This window comes from Coturnix japonica, chromosome 14, assembly GCF_054131305.1.
Source record: "Coturnix japonica strain WE chromosome 14, WE-NBRP24, whole genome shotgun sequence".
In the NCBI taxonomy this organism is placed as follows: domain Eukaryota; kingdom Metazoa; phylum Chordata; class Aves; order Galliformes; family Phasianidae; genus Coturnix; species Coturnix japonica.
In genome coordinates, this window is record NC_140676.1 from 7,078,275 (window position 1) to 7,099,161 (window position 20,887).

The following is a 20,887-nucleotide window of genomic DNA, read 5'->3' on the forward strand; positions in this document are numbered from 1 at the left end:
CAAGTCAGCCTGAGTCACTGGGTGCAGGTCCTGCTCTTTGTTGATGAGAAGAAAGTCTGTGGGACAGTCCCAAGAGGAAGAGGAAGATGGATGCTTCCAACCAAAAGCCAAGATCATGCACGGGCATGCAGTGACCTTGCCAAAGCTGCCATATATCTACAGGGATATAGAACTGACACGTCTCATCATTTCGTGGTGGTTTAACCACCTTGTCCTCTTGACAAGACAAGCTAAGCTGGTGCTTCAGGGACCAGGGCAGTGTCCTGAGATGGTGACAGAGAGGGGGCTGGAGAGCTTGGCACTACAGCCCTCAGCTGCAGGCTTAATATCCCCTCCTCCAGCACAGAGGGCTTCCATTAGTGTTATATTAAACATAACTTTCCTTTTTCTGTGGCTTTGAACCATGTGTTCCTTCCCCACGAGCCAAGTCCTTCAGACAGATCCCAGCTCCTTCCACTGCCTGCAGATCCGAGAGAGGCTTGTCAGTCTTCCAGAGATGAAAGACTGCAGCCCAGGCAAGCTGCCCGAATTTGCTGATGGCATCTAATTGTGGCCTGCAGGCTGAGCAAGCAGCACTGATTTCTGTGTTGATTAGGCAATAATTTGAGTTGATTATTATTTCTTGTTTCCTTTCTTCTCAAACTGACAAATGGCAGAAAAATGCTGGGGATGATCCTGAAGAGACTGATGGCTACACAAAATCACTGTCAGATCTCATTTGGGCCCCATACAGGGCTTTGGAAAAAGCCTTGGAAATGCAGATCAGGTGCAAGGAACACTTCTCGATAGCAGAACAGGCATACCATGTAGGGACATCTGGGAGTAGAGCAGCAAGTAAGCTGTGATGCTGCCCAATCTGAGCTATCTATGTGACATTGACGGGGCATCCCATTACCTGTGATTTCTGCAGGGCAGTTGCAGCTGTACACACAGCCAGAAAGAAGCTGAACCCTAAGCAATACTGGAGCTGATTGCCCAAAGCGCTGTTGATAGTTGTGTTTTCTCTTAACAGCCTCGTGGCAGGACCAGACTACCCCACCCTGCAAGCAGGTCTTAGAAATCTTGAGAAAGGAGACACAGAGGTACAAAGGAGCATTTTACAACATAAGGGAACTTGCTATACCCTGATAGCACAGTCACCAGCAATTACACTGTATGGTTACAACTCAGCAGAAGAAACCACACTGCAGTTTTCCAATCTGGGTGCTAAGCCCTGTTTCTTCAGAGCCCAGAAGGACCTGCATGGGCCATCCCATGGCAATAGCTCTGTCCCTGCCTCTTTCCCCAGCCTCTGCAGGCAGAGCACAAAAGATACTAACTTTTCCACTAGCCTGATAGTCTCACCTTGCTGCACTGCCTTGCATGGCCCCTTCTTATCAATCTGCAGATCATCACCATGCTTCTACTGGCCTGTTGGAGCTGGCATGCTCCACTGGCTGCTCATACTCAAGGCTCACCCCTCACCTGCTCATACCCACCCATGATTTGGGAACCTCTTTCAGTAGCAGCTGCTCTCAGGCTGTTCTAATGGGCAATCATGGATCTCCACATCAGGGTTGTCCCTGCATCCAGCACCCATAAAACCAGATTCATTGCAAGCTGCCCTTCCCCTCCCTCACAGCAGTTAGCACCCTTGAAGTTCAGTCACCACTTCCTCATGAGTATATATGCGACTAAATGAATCTGAGAGTTAACCTCCCCCCACTCCCACAAGGTTTCCTAAAGAAATCAACTGGGTTGTGCAGGGGACTTGGAACAGGTCTGTTTGTCCTTCTGCTATGGGACATGGGACCGGGTAGGTCCTGGTTGCCTTGGGAAGGCTCTGGGTGAGGGTTGTACCATACTGGTCCCAGCTGGGTCTCTCCCAGTTTCTCAATTTTATGAGCACTAAAAATACTTGAGAGACATAAACACCAAATCTGAAGTGTGCAGAAATCCCTCCCTCTTGCCTGGAGCAGTCTGGGCAGCTTTGCCCAGGAGAGGAGGGCATGGCGGCTCCTTGGTTCACTGCGAACTGTCCCAGCAGATCTTATCACCACTACTGCTGGGACACAGGAGCTGGTCCCAAAGGTGACCTCAGAAGGTACGTGCCAGAGATCACCCTCATCTGGAGGGAGAGTGGTGGGGCACATCCAGCTCCTGCCTGGATTTATGTTGGAGCTCATGCTGACAAGCAGATGGCGACGGATCTCATCCATTAACACAGTGAAACATGGAATTTGCCTCAATTGCAGGCAATCACAACACCAAAGCCATCTCTGCAGTCTGTAATGTCCAACAAGCATATCCAGTCCTCTCAATTTGCTCCTCCATTATTAGGAGCAAAAAGAGCAGCGACCACTACCAGCAATTGCATGGGGAGGGTGAGGGGATGTGGGGAAGATCCAAAGCTTTAATGCAGTCCCCAGTGCTTTAGGGCAGTACCCAGGCATTGTGCAGCATCTCAGGTGACTTCTCTCTCATGCAGGTCCTTGAGAAGTGTCCTGTAAGCAAAGCATTTGAGGCAATCCAAAACAAAACTGAAGAGCGCGTTGGTACAGCAGGAGATCAGACCTTTCCTTTAGGTGTGGGGTTTTGTACACAGAGAGGCTCGCCCATAAATATCACTCAGAAACACTGGAAAAAGGTCAATATGGATCAAGGATTTGCCAAGTAAAAACAAGACAAAAACCAACCAACCAAACAAAAAAACCCCTAAACCGTAACTTTGCAAGTCAAAACGCCAACCAAACGTGAGCCCAATCTACAAATGATTGTTCTGGCATCCTTCCCCTCTTCCCATGAAACCACATTTATCAGCAGGTAAATGATTGCCCAGAGAGCCCAGTGGAAAGAGAAGTCAGTGGTGTCCTTGGAGAGTGGGTGGAGAGGGCAAACGATCCAGCGAGCAGCGGGACAGTGTGACAAGGGGTGGTGTGAGCAGCTCCAGCTGCCTAACGAGCGGGTTCCCTGCGGCTCAGCTGTCTCCTGTGGCTTTTCTGAGAGCTGGATCAGCTGCAGGAGCAAACAGCTGGAGTGGGAAGGGAGGGAGCAGCATGGGGAAGGGGGAGGTGGCTGTAGGGTGCTACAGTGGGAACTGCTGTGCTGTCCCTGTGTCCTGACTGTGCTTCTGGTCCCCGGCAGCCCATGGTAAGGTGGGTTAGTCACACTGTTGAGTGTCCTGATCAGGATGCTGGGACAGATGCCAGCTGACAGTGGTTACAGTGAGAGCTTAAAGGCTCTCTGTCAGGACAGGAACACAATATTGATATATGGGGCTGAGAGCATCCCCAGCAGCTCCCGGGGCCGGGCTGCAGCTGCTGGCCCACAGGACAGGCCAAAAACCAGCATTGATGCCAGCAAGGGAGCGGTGGGGCCAGCGGCAGGAACCACAGGCTGAGCACTTAGCCTGGGTCCTTCCTTGCTCTCAATGGAACAGCCCAGCCCCGTTCCAGCTCATTAACACGGCTCACAGATGTGGAACCCACAGGAAGGGCTGCTTTAGTTCTGCAGCACTGAGTGCTGAGCATCGCTCACAAAGCAGCAGCCCCACAGGGGTGTTTTTAATGCGTGATCAGCCCTGAACGAGCCTGGAGGTCACTTATAGGACACTTCCTAGGCCACTTATAGGGTCCACGATCTCGTGTGTGACACACTCGTGTCGCTATTCCTTCACCCATATATGTGGTTAACTCTCCATACTCCCGCGCCCTTGGCAGAATCCTATTGCACCCATAGGGGTCCCCACCCAAATCTGCCCGAGTGGAGGTGACAACAAGTGACGTCACTCCCGCCTTTAAATTTTAAATTTGCAGCATTGACCAATCAGCTCGCTCGTACCGCTGGCCCCACCCCTCCCTCAGTGCGACACGGACACTGGCCAATGGAACGCCGCGCTCTGCCCCTCTGCGATCGGCCGCTGACCAATGGGTGAAGAGCTGCTCTGCAATGCCCGCCCCCTCTCGGCACTTCCGCTCCGCTCTCACCTGGCGGCGCGTAACGTGGGGCCGCACCGCGCAAGCGCGCCCCTCCCACTGTGCCTCAGCGATCCAATGGGAAGCGAGGAGAGGAGGGGGCGGCAGCCAATGAGGGCGCGGGGTGAGAGCGCGCGAGCGGTTGGAGAGGGCGATGGAGGCGGCGGGCGCGTAGCGATGGCGGCTCCGTGAGGGGCTGCGGGCCGGGCCGTGATGGCGGGTTGTTCACCGAGCGCCGTGTTCCTCCTGGACACCGCCAGCCCGGGGCGGCGGGAGCGGCTGCAGCTGTGCGCCCTGCGCCTCCTCAACCAGCTGTGCTGCCGCTTCGGCCTGCCCCGCCTGCGCTGGGCCTACCGCTTCTTCGACTCCCTCGGGGGTCGCGGCGGGGCCTCTCGTGGTGGCGGTTTCCGCCCTCCGGCTCCTCGTTCCTGGGCGCGTTTCGAGGCGGAGCTCGCGGAGCGTTTTGGAGCTCGAGGCTCCTCCGCGCTGCCCGGCCCGGCCACCCGCCTCACCCTCACTCACAGCGGCCTGAAGGAAACGCTCCTCGACTTCCAATGGGACCGGCCCGAGATCGCGTCCCCCGCCAAAGCGCCACGCAGGAGCCGCGGGGCTGGTGGGGAGCTGCCCGCGAGCTGCGCTCCGTCCCACGGCTTCGTGAACGCCGTGTTCATCTTCTCGCCGTGTCCCCGCTCGCACCGGGAGCTGCGGCAGTTCGTGTCCGGGGGCGGCGCGGTCCCTGCAGAGCCCCCCACGCTGCAGGAGGTGGCCGAGAAGCTGCTGCCCCGCAGCGTCCGCGAGCTGCTGGCAGAGCAGAGGATCACGCTGTACTGGGTGGACACCGCCGAGAGCTCGCAGGTGAGTGAAGGGAGCGTGGTTCTGTGTTGCAGCCCTGATGCCATCCCTCTGCTCTCTCAGTTGTAATCTTTAAGTGGGGGAAGTATAAAGGGTCTTTGCTTAATGCTATGTGAGCCTATTCCTTGTGGGGCCCTGTCCGCAGGGATATACTGAGCTGTATCAGCAGTTTATTAATGGGCATTCTCCTTCTTGGAGTTGGGTGGAGATTTTAGGTATCTGGAATGGCAGCCCAACAGTTCAAGTAACTTAATGCTAAGTTTAAAAGCCCACATTTGAAAATATTGGCTGCACCTTATTTCAATGGCAGTGTTGTCTTTGTTGTCTTCCCTTGAAAACACTTGGAAGATGCTGCATTGAGGTACTCCGTACACATCTCATACTCCAGTCCTAGAAGGATGCAATGCAGTCCTTGTTGTCTGTTTGGATGGATGATATCTTACTGCTGGACTTAGAACTGTAGGATAAGAAGGGTTGTTTAAAGTCTAGTCCAGTTCTCCTGCCATAGACAGGAATATCTACAGCTCAATCAGGTGCTTAGAACCCAGTCTCACCTGACCTTGAATGTTTCCAGGGCTGGAACATCCATTGTCTCTTTGGGCAGCATTAACTCAAGGCCTTTCTGTGTCTTTATTTCAGCTGATTAAATCCCCAGATCACGGTGGATACTGGATAATGCTTCAACTGCTCCAGCAAATAGGAGGCACCATTTTGCCATCTGAAACCTTAGTGCAATGGCTGAGACCCCACAGGGCAGACCTTACTGATGACTTTCTCAGAGACTCAAGTTCGCCAGTGCCATGCTCTGTGCCATGGACGACCCTTCTGCCATCGGACTCAGCCTTGAACAGTTTGTTTTCAAAGCCCTCTGTGCTTCATGCAGCATTCCCCCAGCAAGAAGGGACATTATTTCTCAGCATGCCTGGTAATCTCTATTCTTTTTAAGACATAATAATGATTGGTCTGTGATGTTGAGTTCTTGATGAGTTTCCCTTATGAAGAGTGTGTATGGGAGAAACATATTTAAAGACCTGTTTTTTTATTAACAAAGTTATCCAGGTGCTCTAATTGCTTTGATATGAGAGCTGTTGGTCTGCATTCCTGGTCTGTTCTCTTTATGTACCTTAACTTTGGGAAAGCTTTGGAGTCTGATGAGCTCTTTGCTGGACCCGCTCTTTGCTGGACCCACACTGCAGAGGTGTGTGTGCTTTTCTACAGGCTTAGTTCAGTTTCTTCTATATGGTTAATCTAAAGGAGCTAATTATGAAAGGCCTGTCAAAAGAAACAGATTAGCTTTAAAGCAATGTGTTGTGTGCATCTGCTGTTTAGCAGGGCCTTTCTGCACTCATTCATGAGAGAAGCTGGAGGGAACTCACTGTAGAGCTATTTGATGTTGCAATTTGTTTTTCTTGTGTTAAAGTTCTCTTCATGTAGATGAGAAGTACATTTTGTAATGCTTAAGACTTGTACTTTATTTTACCCTTACACAGAAGGAAAGAAGGAAAGCTGTGCTGTGATTCTGGAACCTCTCACTGTGTGCCAAAGACAACAGCGTTGTCCACTCAACATCATCCTGAAAGGCAGTGTGACGAGCTGGAACTGGATGCAGGCTGTCAGCTTTCTCACAGAGAGCTGGATAGTGAGAAGCCCTGAGACTGAATGCACAGAGCAGAACTGGTTGCATCAGCTGTTAAGGAATCTAGTGATGAAGGAACTGCACGTGGTAAATCTTCCTCTTTGCCATAAGTTAGTAGCTGTTTTTATATGAACTGTGGCAAGAAAGGTGGCATTCTTGCATGTCATATCATGAAGACAGTAGTAGTGGTATATATACCACTACTATTGGTATATATATATAGTGGTGTATATATATAGTGGTATTGTATAACAAATACCACCAGCATTGGTCATTTGGAGCTAAATTCAGAACATCCATCTTATTAAATCTCTGTATATTTCTGGAAAATCTAAGTACTTTTTCTTTTTTTTTAATGTAGGTTGCTGAAGTGTCTCAAACTAAATCTTCATGCCCCTGCACTGCTGTTTTATCGCCACTTTCTGAGAGTGCTGCTGTCCTCACTCTGTTCTGTACTGAAAAGACAGCTGAGGCTCAGCGACGCAACCTTGAGGGAGCTGTAGTGGAGGCCTCTTCCCAAGATGATGCTCTGTGTCTCCCAGATGTTGTACATAGTGTGCTGAGTGAAATTGATATGGCAGTGGAAGACTCTCTGCCTAATACAGGTAGGCATTAGGAAATAGAAAGCAAGTCTGTTGTTCATCTATAGGTTTGATTTGGGATGGAAGGCTCTGGTGCTTATGAGTTCCTTAGCGAGGAGTCTCATTTCTTAGGGCTTGTTCATTTTGTGGCTCAGGTTTTGATATGCAGAAATCTGCTCTTATGCTGTCAAGAAGACTGTAAAGTACATTCGTTTTTAATAGCTTATAGATAAAGCACAGCTGCATGTGTTTGGGCATAGGTTTTTAGAGCAAGGGTTCCTAAAAGTTGTCACATGGATCATTCCTGGCCAGTCAAATCTTTGTGTTTTCAAGATTGAGCTGCCCCTCCATAAGCAGAACTTTGGGAACTTCTGCCTTTAGAGCCTTTGTGGAGACCAGGCATTCTGCCATTTCACTTATAGCTTTGTTCTAGTGTTTATATTTCTCTATTCAGAAGAAACTCCTATGCCAGAGTGGGTCCAACGAGAGCTGTCCAGTACTGGGGGCTGGCACCCTTCAGTGCTTGAAGCGTGGTATTCTTCTTCAAATGCTTGTGGAGCAAGCTCAGATCTGATGGATTCATTCAGGTACTCTTCTAAAACAGTGCTATGCTTCTTTTCTCTTTGGTGCAGTTCTTTTAAGATAGCCTTTTTTTCCCTCAGTGTTTCTGAAGTAAGGCTTTTAGGGAACAGGCTTTGGAAGAATATTAGCATGTGTTACTTGTGGTATAGGATTGTATTTCCCAGCAGATTACATGTAGGAAAAACAGGTCCTGTGGAATAAGAACAAGAAGTGTGCTGTCTTCATTGCTTTTGATACCTGTATTGACTTGTTCTTGTCCGTAGACTCCTGCAGGTTCCGTGTACTAATGTGAAGGATAATGTAGACCAAACTGAAGTGGAACTTTCAGAAAGTTTATCTGAGCTGTACCAAAGAAAATCAAGCGAAATATCTGCTGGAGCAGGAAATAACAAGAGAAGACGTATGTATAGTGTGGGATTGCTTGTATTTTATCAATTAAAGATGATAGAGAAGCCTTCTTATTGCCTAAACCCTAATGGTCCTTACACAGAATCTTGAGTAGTGACATACTTCAGGTTTTCTTCTCTATTTTGAAGACAGCATAACTAACATTTCAGTATTATTGTATAGAACAATCCAAATGACTCCTAAATGCGGGGTACTTGGTGACTTACAAAACTGTTAAGAGAGCAGTGTGCAGAGCTCTGCAGTTTTGCTGGTTCTTGGAACAGGGACCACTGCAACTGCTGCTAAATATTGTAATACCTCTGCTTTATTTGAAACTTTGAAATGAAAGAGTTTCATTGCTTTTTAGTGTACAAACCAAGGTGCATATATACTCATTTGATGTATACTTAAGTCAGCTATTTGTGGCTCAAGATTTCTTTCCTATATATGCAGTTTCTGATTCTACTTCATAAGCAGAGCAAAAGCCTTTATCTGCTTTTGACATTAAGAGCTTGCTACCTCCTGTGCTGCTTGTACCTTTATTTAATGGAGAAATATAAACCTTCTAGAGTGTGGTCTTGATTAACGGTTACTCATCTTGCTTGACTGCAATGCAGAATTCAGTGTTGTGTTCTAACTTGATGTTCATACCCCACCCAATGTCTCTAAAACTCCCTTCTTAATGGGAATTAATGTCTCAAATGTCTCTAAACCACCTTCTGTGGTGTTACAGGTGGGGTTCCTCGAACTCCGGTCAGGCAGAAGATGAAGACCATGTCCAGATCCTTGCAGATGCTCAATGTGGCGAGGTTAAATGTAAAAGCACAGAAGTTTCAACCTGATGGTATGCCAGCGGTGAGTGAGAAGGTTCCACAGAAGCTTTCAGCAAAAAGATTGGATGAGAAGTTGGAAGGAAAGGAAAAGGCACTTAAAACACCAATAGGTGTGTACTGACTTTATTCTGATGTGGGGTAAGGCATTTCTGTGCAGCTGCATGGGGCTGGTGTGATGAGCAGTGAGTCATTACAGTAGCCTAGAAGCTTGGTAAAGTGTTTAGATCTGAACTTTCTATCTACCTAAGACCTAAGGCTGCTGCTTCTGTTAGTGTTCTGTGGTCTTGCATGCATATTTGCATGATAACTTGTATTCCTTTCTTCAGCTGGAAAGAGTTGGTTTATTTTTTCTTCTACCAGTAAAGTGTGGTAAGCTGGTGTTTGGTTGACTCGCACCATTTCCCTTTCAGACTTGAAAACTGAAGAGGAGCTGCAGTCTCACTTAATTACAAGCTATCAGAAGGCAGTTGCTGAGGAAGTTCTTTCATCTGTATGTGCCCAGAATATGATCATGGCCATTAAAAGGTTCTTGAAAATACAGGATACCAAAGAGAAAGAGGTAGGTAAGAACATGTGAGCAGAGCTGTTACTTGTTTGAGTATGAAACAGCAAGATCTTAAAAACTACTTTTCTTTCAACTTAAGTTATTTATTTACACACTTGTTAGTGGCTTTCACCAAGTTGTTCTACCTGTGCTGGATTGGTAGTAAAAGTTATGAATAGTTATAAAAAACATAGGAAAATCCATTTCGGGTATTGCTTTACACCTCTAGGTAATGCGTTGCTACAGATGTCCTTTACATTGACCTCCATCTGAATTTTAATTTCATTTAAAGACAGTATTTTCAGAAAAGAAGTTCTTAGAAGACAGCTTTTAAAATACAGTGCCTGTTTTTGCTTTTTGTGGTTAATCTGGGCAGATTAATTCTCCAAGAAAGAGAAATAGTCAAAAGTATTTGAATTTTGAGTAGTGTGATGGATTGTATCTCAGTTAAGCTTAAACTGGTAAGGTTGTCACTAGTCAAAGCAAGCACTGTGACAGATCTATCGGTACTGAAGGCCTGAAGCTGCAAGCAGTCCTGTGCCTTTTGTTGTTAGGCTGCATGTTTTTCTACATCTTGCGTTGTGACTTTACTACTGAAAGCAAGGGAGAATTCCTTCCTTGAAGGAGGAAAACAAAATCTAAGAAGAGGGGGATGAGGGAGGGGTGGGAAGAGCCTGTCCTGCACACAAGGAACACACTTGAAGTTTTTGTTCTGATTACGTGTATCTGCAGGTGGCCTGTGTGGAGAAAGTCAGGAACCATCTCCTGAAGACAAGCAAGTTGCTCAGACAACAGCATGGCTCAGAGAAGGAAACCAAAGTCAGAGAGTATGAGACACCCTAGTTACTTTAACTCCTAAGATGCAGGGGAGTTGGTTAGCACTTTGTAGTGGTAGCTCTTTATGTTCAAGTAAAAATACTGACATTGGTAAAATAGAAACATTAAATGCAAATATAACATATGCTATATGATGAGCATTGCAGCCTAAATATAAAATGTGGCACCTCCCCTGCTACCAAAAGGAAATGCTAACCAAGTTATGCTGTCCAGTCCTTACTGCTTTGTAAGCAGTTGTTTTGAAGTAAATACCCTGTTTCCACCAGGAAATGGGGCAGTAAATGACTACTTCTTTTCTTAGGTGCCGACTTCAAGTTCTTTTGAGGCTTGAATTGTGTCTTCAGTGTCCTTCACTACAAAGCAACGCTGATGAAATGGAGCAACTATTAGAAGAGGCAAGTATACTGTAGAGACCAAGAAAGTAAACCCAGAACTTGTAATTTTCCCCTGAATTTATTGTGACATTCGATGTTCCTTGTTAAAAATCTAGTGTTGACAACTGTCATACCTTAATCCATTTTCCCACTCGATGTTCTCTTCCAGATGACAGATATGCTGCGTATTTTGTGTCTGACTGAAGACCCGGGGTACCTTACGAAGTTTTTAGAGGAAATACTAGACCTGTAAGTTTTTTGGGGTGACTTGAATGTTACAGGGAACTGTGGGTTTTGTCACTTACCTTTTATAGAGAACAGCAATGTACGGCTTTGATTTACTGCTTTGTTGTAACATGGAGAAGTTTAGACTATTGTTTGCTGCTAAATGGAACGTAGCTAATAAGCAAGTAAACTAATAATGTTTTATGTTTTTAAGCATTAGTTAAAAAAACAAAGATTTGGTTTAAGTCTTGGGACTGTAGCATTGACTGTTTTGTTGGTTATTGCATTTGATGTGGCTTCTCTGATGTTCTAGGTATATGGATTCTATACCAAAGACCCTTGGAGATCTTTACTACAGCCTGGGTACACAAATACCCCCGAAGTTGGCTTCTGTCCTGCCTTCAGACTTCTTCAGTGATGATTCAATGACTGTGGATAGCAAATCTCCAGGCCTTCCATCTTTATCATCTATCCTAACTCCCACTGCTGCTTGCCTACACAGTGAGGGTGATCAGCTGGAGGAACTGCGCACTCGATCTGCCCAAAAGAGAAGGTAATCATCCTAAATAAGGGAGCCAGCTGGTTGTGATCTAACGTGTGTTGGTGGAGCTATCTAAACTGTAGCTCAATTGTTCCGATTTCTATTGCTGATTCTGGGGCAAGCTCACTCTTGCTGAGAACTCTGTGAGCCTGAGGGAAATATGAAGGGTTCCTATTTTTCATGTTAGTTGCCTGCTGTTACTGCTCTGTGTGAATTTGGTGGATTCTATGTCTGTTCTATTCATGAATAGAGTTTGTGAGTCTTTTCTGTAAGAGCAAGAGGATGTTCTGGTATGCACGAGGGGATCTTGTATCATTGAAGTTAGAACTGAGATTTACTGTGGACCTCTGTGGTGGGGATTCCGTGTTCATTTTTTTGCAAACTGTGAAATGAGTTTTAATACCAACCTTAAATTTAATTACAGTTATTTACGTTGCACATCACCTCTGTGTTGTAATGTAAGTGAGGTGCCACCACAAAGAATTTGCAGTCTGAGTTTAGGTGAAGATTTTCTATCCCTAGAGTCAAACCAGTGTTTTATTGTCAATTAGATTGATAACCCTATTTCTGATCTTATTTTAACTGAGTCTTTGTAACTTCTAAAGGAATAATGTATTAGCCAGACACAGGAGCATGACAGAAGCATCACAGAACTTGCGTCAGATTGAGATTCCCAAGATAGACAAGAATCCCATCAGGAAGGTAAAACTCTCCCAGAAGCATTGCGGGTGGGTTGCTCGTGCAGGGGTGTAACATTGCTGTGAAGTAACATGAGTTGCTCTGTAACTCAGTAGGCATTATAAGCACTATTGATATAAGAACTACTGACAAGTCTAATTTATCTTTCATTTCTAGGAGAGCTCACGTTCTTACCTTGCTACTGAGAAATCCCAACAAATGCCTTTGCAGAAAGAAGCAGTGCAAGGTATATTGACTTCTAGCTTTTCCATGGAAAGGTGCGTCTTCAGCACATCATCCCTGATAGTTTCAGTGAGCTGTGGTGCAATCATGCTGAAGCATGCTGGAATTCTGAAGGAGGTTTTGCTGAATTTTGCAAGAAAAATTGAGAGTTGGGGAAAAAAATAGTTACTGTCTGCTTACACACAGGAGACTTGTGTCATGTCCTGAAAAGGAAATGTCTCAGTTCTTCCTTGATTCTTGTGGTTATTTCTTCTATTGGAAGAATATATGTATATTGGAATTGAGGACAGGAGGAAGCATTTACTTCTTTAAAAGCATCTCTCCGTGAAATGTCTAAGAATTAAATCCTGAATGTGTTCTCTGAGCCCACGTGTGCTTTAGCTGGATAACAGACTTTCTGCTGGGGCACCTGCTAATAGCATATTCCTGTAAAGAATGAATAGTATAATAAACTTGTAAGAAGTCCAGGATAGATTTAGGGAAGGATATTTTGGTAACAACTATTCCACCTTGAGACTTAAAGAAAAAACCTCCACTTCCTCCCTCCCCCATAAAAAAAGCCTAATCTTTGGTTTGGTTTTTTTCTACACTGATATATGATTATATTTCCAGTGGCCTGATTGAAATATGTCTTTTTTTTCCCTTTTAATTTCTTGCTTTGTCTCCTCTCACAGAGGTTACAAAGGTAAGGAGGAACCTCTTCAATGAAGGGATACGTTCACCATCAAAAAGGACTGCAAAGAAGATGCCCAGAAGTCAGTCAGTGTCTGCTGTGGAAGGCTTAAGATACAAATGCACTGATGAAGGGGCTAAAGGTAGGATGTGGCTTGCATGTGTAGAACAGCTGTAAGAGCAGTGCTGATAACTAATTGTGCATTATTTTCAGTCAAGGAGAAAACATTTTGGATCGTAGTTGTTACTGTGTAGTGAACAGGATGGTTCTGAAATAGAAACCTACTTTTAACTCAAGTTGATACACCTCTCAAAGAAATCAGATGTTAAAAATAGTTACAGAAATGATGTGTGAATGAAGGATGAGGAATGAAAGTTGCCTCAGGAGGCTTATTACGTCTGTCACATCAAAGTCAGTACTATTAATAAATAATACTGAAGGAGTAGGAAATAGATATAGACACTGGACTCTGAAATATGATTATAGCTTGTGAGTGCTGGGAAGCTGATACACAGTGATTCTGTACTGGCAGTTATTCTTAAGCTGAAGCCCATGTGAAACTGTTTGTTCTAACTGCTTTATAATTGTGTGCTGTTATATCCATTGCTTGAATTTATTTACCTCTGTTTTCAAGATCATCACAAGTTACTGACCAAGAGAGTTGCAGAAACACCTCTACACAAACAGGTCTCTAGGAGGCTACTGCACAAGCAGATTAAAGGCCGGTGAGTGAGCTCTTAATTTCTTCAGTAAGTGCTGGATGTTTAATTAATGGCTATGAGCCTGGCTCTCCTTTTTGTGGTCAGAGTGTTGTTTTCACCTAAGATAGCAAAGAATGTCGGTGGAGGCATGTCCTGTTGTACGACTGCTTGCTTTGTTGTGCATGTCAAGGTACTTTAATTCCTGCAACAAGGTGCTGTTTAGGTTTAGCTTCTGCTTTAAGGACTTCCAAAGAAAAGGCCTGTGCTGTATTGTAACCTGTGCAGTTCAGGCTAAAACCTTGTTTACTTAACATCTAAAACTGTTACTGATAGACACTGTCTTTCTAGCTGTACTTAATAGAAGGTAAAGTTTCATGCTAATTGCTCAGAATACCCCCATAGAGCAGAATATTGTTGTAGAATGTGGTACTGCTTTTCAGTTATCATGGTAAGTCCTGTTTGTGTAAATGTGAATGGTATGGTAAGTCAAACGTTGTGCTGTTTGTTCAAGGTCTTCTGATCCAGGCTGTGAGACTGGTGTTGTAGAAGAGTCTCCAGAGAAAGCCATAAGTGGTAAGCACTATTTTTGTTGTTGTTTATTAAAGGTGGTTTTGCTGTGTTGAAGCACTCAAAGCACATTCATCCCGCAATACAATGTTATTATACTATTGGTGGAGCACAACCTCCCCAGATATCTAAAGGATGGGTATCAAGTGGATAGGACCAGGCTGGGCCCTATTAATGCTCTGTTTTCTGTTGTAACAAGCAAGTGTTCTGCAAAAGAACTGGCTGCTGCTGTTTATGTCCAAGAGGGAAGAGGAAAAAGAGGATGGTTGGGTAAATAGAGAAGTAAATCTCTACTAAAAAGAGATAGGAGAACTAATCTTGAAGCCTGGATGCTACTTGAATTGAATATGGATTTTTCTAGTATTCCTTTTCACTTAATTGCTGGAGGGGGAGGAAAGTAATCATGACTTAAAGGACAGAGTGCTGTGATTTGGAAGGAGGCTTGTGTGCATTAGTGTTCCAGAGCTCCAGGATAGCTGAAGTTTTTTTTCATATGAATACCTCAGTGTAGATATTAAGTGTATGAAAGCTGCTTCTTAGAGTGTTGCTTTTTCCACTGGATTTGTTCCTAAAGATGTCCCGTCATTGAAAGAGAAAGAGGGCTCAGTCTGTGATATCATTACATTTCAGAAGCAAGTTTAAGAAGAAGTCCACGCATCAGAAAGCTGACTTTGAATAGGACCCATTCTGGTGTTTTCTGTTCTACTGTGCAGCCCAGCTCACAGAATTCACAGCAAGTCCACTGGGGACAAGAAGAGAGCTGTACTCAGCGGGATGGAGCAGGTACCAAATGGAATTTGAGTAGGCTCATATTGCTGCTCTGAAAAGCTGACCTGGATACCTCTAAGTTTGATTTGATTTGGTTCTTCAAGAGTCTGTGAGGAGCTAAGAGCTATTATGTAATGTCTTCTGTAGGCAGGATTAATCCCCAGTAATTTTTGAATTGAGAATCTGAATTTGGAGGGTGGAATGGCAGCTGTTTCTACAATGAATAATATACTGCCAACTTAAGAAACTAGTCAGGCCTCTGTAACAGAATACAGCTGATTGTCAGCCTGCATTCCTTAAATGCAGTGAAGAAATCCCTGTAAAATATGGGACAGAAATCCTAAAGCTACTTTCAGTCTCTTCTGTCAGCATAAAGCAATGACTGATGGCATCTTTGCAGGCTTTCTTTGTAGAATTATCAGCTATAAATGGTGACATTTAATTCTTTATATTATACCTACTAGGATCCTTAGTCATGAACGAAATTTTCCTGATGCTATGAGCAATAAACAGAATAAAAAGCTGAGCTATTTAGGTTTTTCTTTTTCTCTAGAGCACTCTTTCTATGGATGATTATTTCCCAAACTATAAAACTAATAATAATTCTATTGAATCTTTAACATCAAGCTAAAAAAGAACTGCTATGGCTGTGAGATGCATATGCTGCCTGTCCATGCATTTTGAAGTGGTTGAGACAATCATTTATATCATGTTAGTTCAATTATACTGTTCTACTTTCTAGGTGCTGGGTTGCCTTCTGGGTGTCCAACTCCCAAGAGGTTTTTTTTTGGCGCAGTCATTGATGCGTGTAGTCCTGTGGTGAAGCATTCACCTGGAAGGAGGAGAACAGGAAAAGATTGCTTGGACTTAGAGGAGCTGCCTACCTGTCAGGTAGAAGCAAACACTTGCTACTCTTTCTTCAATCCCTTTATTCTGTTAGTGTTTAGTGAGACTTATGTGTCTTAGATTTAGCATTTCTGAAAGTCTAATGAAACAGTTTACTTCTGAAGATGTACAGGGATAAAGAGCAGTTCTGGAAAAGCCTTATTCTTTCTTTCTTTTCCTTCTCTCTGTAGACTCCTAGGAAAACACCTCATAAATCTGCACAGAAACTACTGAATTCTGCCAGTAAACCGCTGAGGAGATCACCTCGCATCCTCCACAGGACACCACAAAAGGTGGAGAAGACTCCCAGCAGAAGTCCAGCTGCTAAGCAGACTGTAGCTAAATGTTTGGGAAAGTACTTCTCTCATCCTGTACAAAGGGTCAGGTCACCATCTGCGTTAACAGAAGACAAAAGGGCTTCCTTACTACAAGTGACTAAGGGCTGTTCTCCAGCAGAAAAACTTTTCTCTCCCTACAAAGAAACTAGTTTACATATGCAAGAACACAGGGAGATGCTGAGCACTCTGAATCCTTTATTACCTCTACAAGACTCAACTCCAGCTGCTAATTCTCTGCCTGCCACCCAGAAAAGCATTTTTGCAGAACTGCGAACTCCAAGACGTTCCTTGAGATGCCTCTCAAAGTTGGCATCTCCAGTTGGTGCTCGGAGGCAAATCCTTCCAAGTGAAATGGAGATGCAGCCAGAACCAGCATCTCAGGCAATGGAATCTACTCCCAGGAAAGCTGAAGATTCAGGTTTGAAACTCTCAGCCAGCCCACTGAGTGATGTAGAGATGTCTCAGCTCACCGTGAAACTGGAATCTCCCTTCAGTTCTCCTCTCTCTGAAAAAGCTACAAACTCTGTAGCAATCAGCTCTCCTTCCCACACAGAGGCTAAAGAGTTTGACAGGGAATTTAATGTGCCTGAAAAACATCTTCTAAAATCTCCAGGTGTCGGTGGCACTTTGCTGGAGTCCCCACTTAACACTTCCAAGCAGGCCAAAAGTGAACCAGATTCTGCAGGAGAGAACCGAACACATGCATGTGAAACACCTTCCAGAAGTAAGGATGGTCATCATGATAATGGTGACAATTCTTGTGTAGAAAACCTCCAGTTCTCTAAATCCCAAATTCCTGAGAACACCCACGTACTGGAGAATAAGCAAATGGATGCAATGGCACAACATTCTTCTCCAAGGAAAGACTCAGAAGACTTGAAAAAGCATTCCTCCCCAAAGCTGACTGCTGGAGAACATATGCTGAATGCTGAGATGGAATGTGAGCAATCAAGTAAGGAGGGTAACTCCAGTATAAGCACCTGTGAATCCTTCCTAAGCAGTTCTCAAACAAGCATTGATGAGATGGAACAAAAAACTCTGCAGAGAGAAGAATGTAGTAGGCCAAAGGCACTGAGTCTTAAGAGACGCTCTAGGTCTGCCCAGACTTGCTCACCTCCCCTGCCTAAGTCAGCTCCTGCCTATTCTTTACGGTGTACTGCAGACAGGAGGCAACGGGAGGCTGCAGCACGGATGGGAAAGCCAGAGCTTCCAGCCAAGTTCTCAACTCCTAAAATTCACTGCCAACAACCTTCTGAGAGCTCAACAACTTACGAAGTTGAGCTTGAAATGCAAGCTTCAGGCCTGCCCAAACTTCGCTTTAAGAAGATCGGGTCTTGCTCAGCATTAGATGTTCAATCTGAAGCAAATGTTAGCAAACCCAAGGGAGGAGAAAGCCCTTTTGGCGATCTTTCTATGACGTGGTGTAGCAAACACCCAGGAAAACTAGCAGCTGCCTGTGTTTCACCCTCCTGCTTTCGTTCTTTCCACGGTACACCTGGGAAGGGTGGAGGACAGACCTTCATATGTCAGTCATACACCCCAACAAGCTGCGCTTCTAACACCACCTCCCCATCCCCATTGGAAGCAGAAGTTCCATTGACTCCTCCTAAGCTGAAGGGGAAGACAACTCCTGATGCTATTAAGGACTGGCCTCGGAGAAAGAGAGCAGCCAGCAGCACTGCTAATAGCAGCTGTGGTCAAAGTGAAAAAAGTGCAGATGAAGCAATATCTACAAGCAGAGAAGGAAAACTGAAGGACTTAGAGAACTGCAGTAGCAAACTAACATGTGCCTTTGGAGAGTTTGAGCTGGAGGGGATTTACAGGCTCCAGGATCAAACATCTCCTAATGACACTGAACCCAGAGATGAAGAGAGATCTTCCATGGGGGCTTTTGTTGTGATGTCTCGTAAACGTGTCTTTACGTATCTATCACCAGAGAAGGAGGAGAATCATGAGGCCAAAAGAGCTTGCACTGAGAAGTGCAGCATGGTTCTCAGTGCCTTTTCCCCAGAAGAGGGCAACATAAACAAAGCAAGGACAGACTCGGTACTTCCTGAGAAGCCCAGAGCCTGTTTGCTTCCAACTCCTGTGCAGCCTATTTGTATAGGGGATGATGATGTCTTCCCTTTGTCAGGTAATAAAGTGGAACAAGTGACACTGCTGAAATTCAGAGAGAGCTAGAAGTGCAGAGTGGGAGAAAAATACAACTGTTTTGTCTGACTATCTGAGGGAGACTGAGATGGAAGGGGAGAGTGGGTTGCAAATGAAATGTAAGCTAATGATGTAGAGAGGCAGATCAGGTGTGAGGAGTTCTGCCTCAGTTTTGTCATCATGTGCGAGCACTTAATCAATGGAGTAATAATTAACAGACTACAAATAGGGAAGAGCAGGAGGCTGGAAGAATTGAAATATTAAGAACTTGGTTTTGTTTAAGGGAGGATCTTAATTACAACCAAATGCTGTCTGTAGGAGCAAATAATGAAAACTCGAGTAGGGGGGAAAAGGATGCTGTAAGGTAACTGCAGTGCTCAGCATGGAATGCAAAGCATGACTTGAGGGACAGGCAGCAACACGCTGCAGTGTGTTTTGAAAATTAAGCTGGGCAGCAGATTTTGAGTTTGTGTGGGTATTCTTGGCTGATTCTGCCCTGTTTCTATCCAGCACTGAATGTAACTGTCTCAAGTTCTTGGCTTCTTCAGTGTAGAGCAGCACCTTGGAGTGGATGTGGCAGATGCTGATGCTTATTGGTGCTCCAATTCTCCCCGGGCCTGTGGCAGTGTATCTGTTAAAAGCGTGTATCAGAAACCTTTACTCTGTAGCAGTGATATTGTATCGGGCATTTAAGTTTAGGCAATGTCTCTGCTCTTACTTGGTGTCTGCCACTTGGCCCTGCCACGTTTAAATACTTTTAAGGCAGTATTTATTTTCTACAACAACCTTCAGCTTTACAAAGGACTGAGGCAGATGGTGTTTTATAATCATTGCATGCCCTGAAGTGCCAGATTTCAGTGTCTTATCTCTTAAAGTTTTATTCACAGAGGTGACGTCTTAAGTGTTACAACAGGTATTACCAAGAAGTGAGTGAATTTACAGGCAACATTAGTCCATATTCATGATGTGAAATAGCAGCAGTACTTAACCTTGAGTTGGCTCTGTAAGAGGACCATCTGTACCTACAAACCTTATTTTTCATTTACCAGCTGTGGTTGTAGTGGTGATTTCCCTTCAGGGCACTCGAGCTGTGAGCAGTAATAAGTTCAGTAAGAGTAGAGTGCTTTCCTACTAAGAAAGCTAAATCCTGAAAGAGCTATTGCAGACATCTTCTGGTGGTAGCAATGCACTGTGCCAGCCTAGACTGCTAGGGATAAACACCAAGCACTGTGCTGATGGAAGCTTCAAGGCAGAATAAGGGCTGTGTTTGAGGCTTAGCTGAAAGCACTCTTGAGCTGTCAGTTGGCTGCAATGTGTCACTGTGCTTCTCCAGGTGCCACCCCTCCAATGAAGAGCTCTCTGTCTGCCAGCAGCCTCCTGGCACTGACACAGTCTCCGCTGCTCTGTAAGGGACAAACGCCGCCGTCTCGGAGGAAGTGTGTTCAAGGTAACCAACCTCTTGTGCTGTAAGGAAGGGCTGCGTGTGTGCTCTGCGTGCATACAACTAATTGAGAACAAAAGCAGGCTGTGCTAGGGATTGTTCTTCATGTAGGTGTGTGCTTTTGTTTGCCGTTTCTGTGTATGATGCCTGTCTTGCATGCTTCCAATAAACTATTGCATGAGCTGGGAAGTTGAGGAGGGTGAGGCATTAGCAATGAATAAGAGCAACTTAACAGGAAGTGCAGCATGCTGATTCTGTAGGTATTGGTTTTCTTGGAGCCTCTGGGAAGTGAATTTTAGTAAAGTGTGGCTTTAATTTTCCTCTTTGTAGATGAGAAATCTGATGACCTTGAAGTTGTTACCAATCAGGAGCTGTCTCCATTCCACAGCATGGCTTCCAGGAAGCGTTCCCTCAGCAGGACTTACTCACGGAAAAGGCTGCTCAGCTGAAGTCTGGAGCAGGGACACTATGGGAAGTGCTGTGTTACGTGAGCTGTGCTGTATGGGTTTTCACATGGAACTCTTTTACTTGGTTGTGGCCTGGAGCTGTCTACAGTGATGTGAGATGGGATGGCTGCGGAAATAAGGAACTACTCTAAATATTCTAACTTGAATTGCAACATCTCTCCATCCTTTCTGGCATTTCTCCTGTGTATAGTTAGTAGCTGAGTTCTGCAGTGAAGGGTTCAGTCCTGCTAGGTAAAGAAGGGGAATTGTCACTCTTCTAGTTTACTTATAAAATAAACGGATGTGGATTCTCATTGTGTCACTTCATCAGAAATCTGGCTTGTCTCATCCTGAATCCAGCAATTCAGAAGCTTGTTGATTGGTTTTAAGGCTTCGAGGGGCTAATGGTGTCAAATGGAACTTGCTTTTCATGCAAAGGTATTTGCTTCATGGAAACCTTATTTGTTGAGGGCAGGAAAGCTGACTGCTTCCTTTCCCAAGCAGAGGAATGGTGTGCTTGAGGGATAGGTGCACCTCTCTTACAAGCTTTGGGGATGTGAATTTATACAGTGGAGCTCTAAGTCTACTCATTATTTCTAAGAAAGAAAAATAAGTTTTCCCTTTCTCTGCTGAATATTTCTGTAGAAAATA

At 45.0% G+C, this 20,887-nt stretch overlaps 1 protein-coding gene across 3 annotated transcripts; it reads left to right on the forward strand.

Moving 5' to 3' along the window:
- The first annotated feature begins 4,091 nt into the window (after positions 1-4,091).
- On the forward strand, positions 4,092-20,550 carry TICRR (TOPBP1 interacting checkpoint and replication regulator). Of its 3 annotated transcripts, none has more exons than XR_014934310.1 (22): positions 4,092-4,808; positions 5,445-5,730; positions 6,296-6,528; positions 6,803-7,046; positions 7,477-7,609; positions 7,868-8,004; positions 8,725-8,934; positions 9,235-9,383; positions 10,101-10,195; positions 10,507-10,600; positions 10,749-10,828; positions 11,118-11,357; positions 11,951-12,047; positions 12,201-12,301; positions 12,941-13,081; positions 13,574-13,664; positions 14,152-14,213; positions 14,838-14,990; positions 15,718-15,866; positions 16,052-18,332; positions 19,683-19,796; positions 20,121-20,550. XR_014934310.1 is itself a non-coding variant. In XM_015873050.3 (22 exons), exons 1-22 carry the CDS (start codon positions 4,167-4,169, stop codon positions 20,237-20,239), a joined length of 5,820 nt encoding a protein of 1,939 aa, XP_015728536.2. In that variant the 5' UTR covers positions 4,092-4,166; the 3' UTR covers positions 20,240-20,550. The 3 variants fall into 3 exon arrangements, 2 of the variants coding, with proteins under 2 accessions (XP_015728536.2, XP_085371517.1); XM_015873050.3 differs by having other exon boundaries at positions 12,201-12,270; XM_085515391.1 differs by lacking the exons at positions 4,092-4,808; positions 5,445-5,730; positions 6,296-6,528; ... (8 more) ...; positions 11,118-11,357; positions 11,951-12,047.
- Positions 20,551-20,887: the final 337 nt, after the last annotated feature.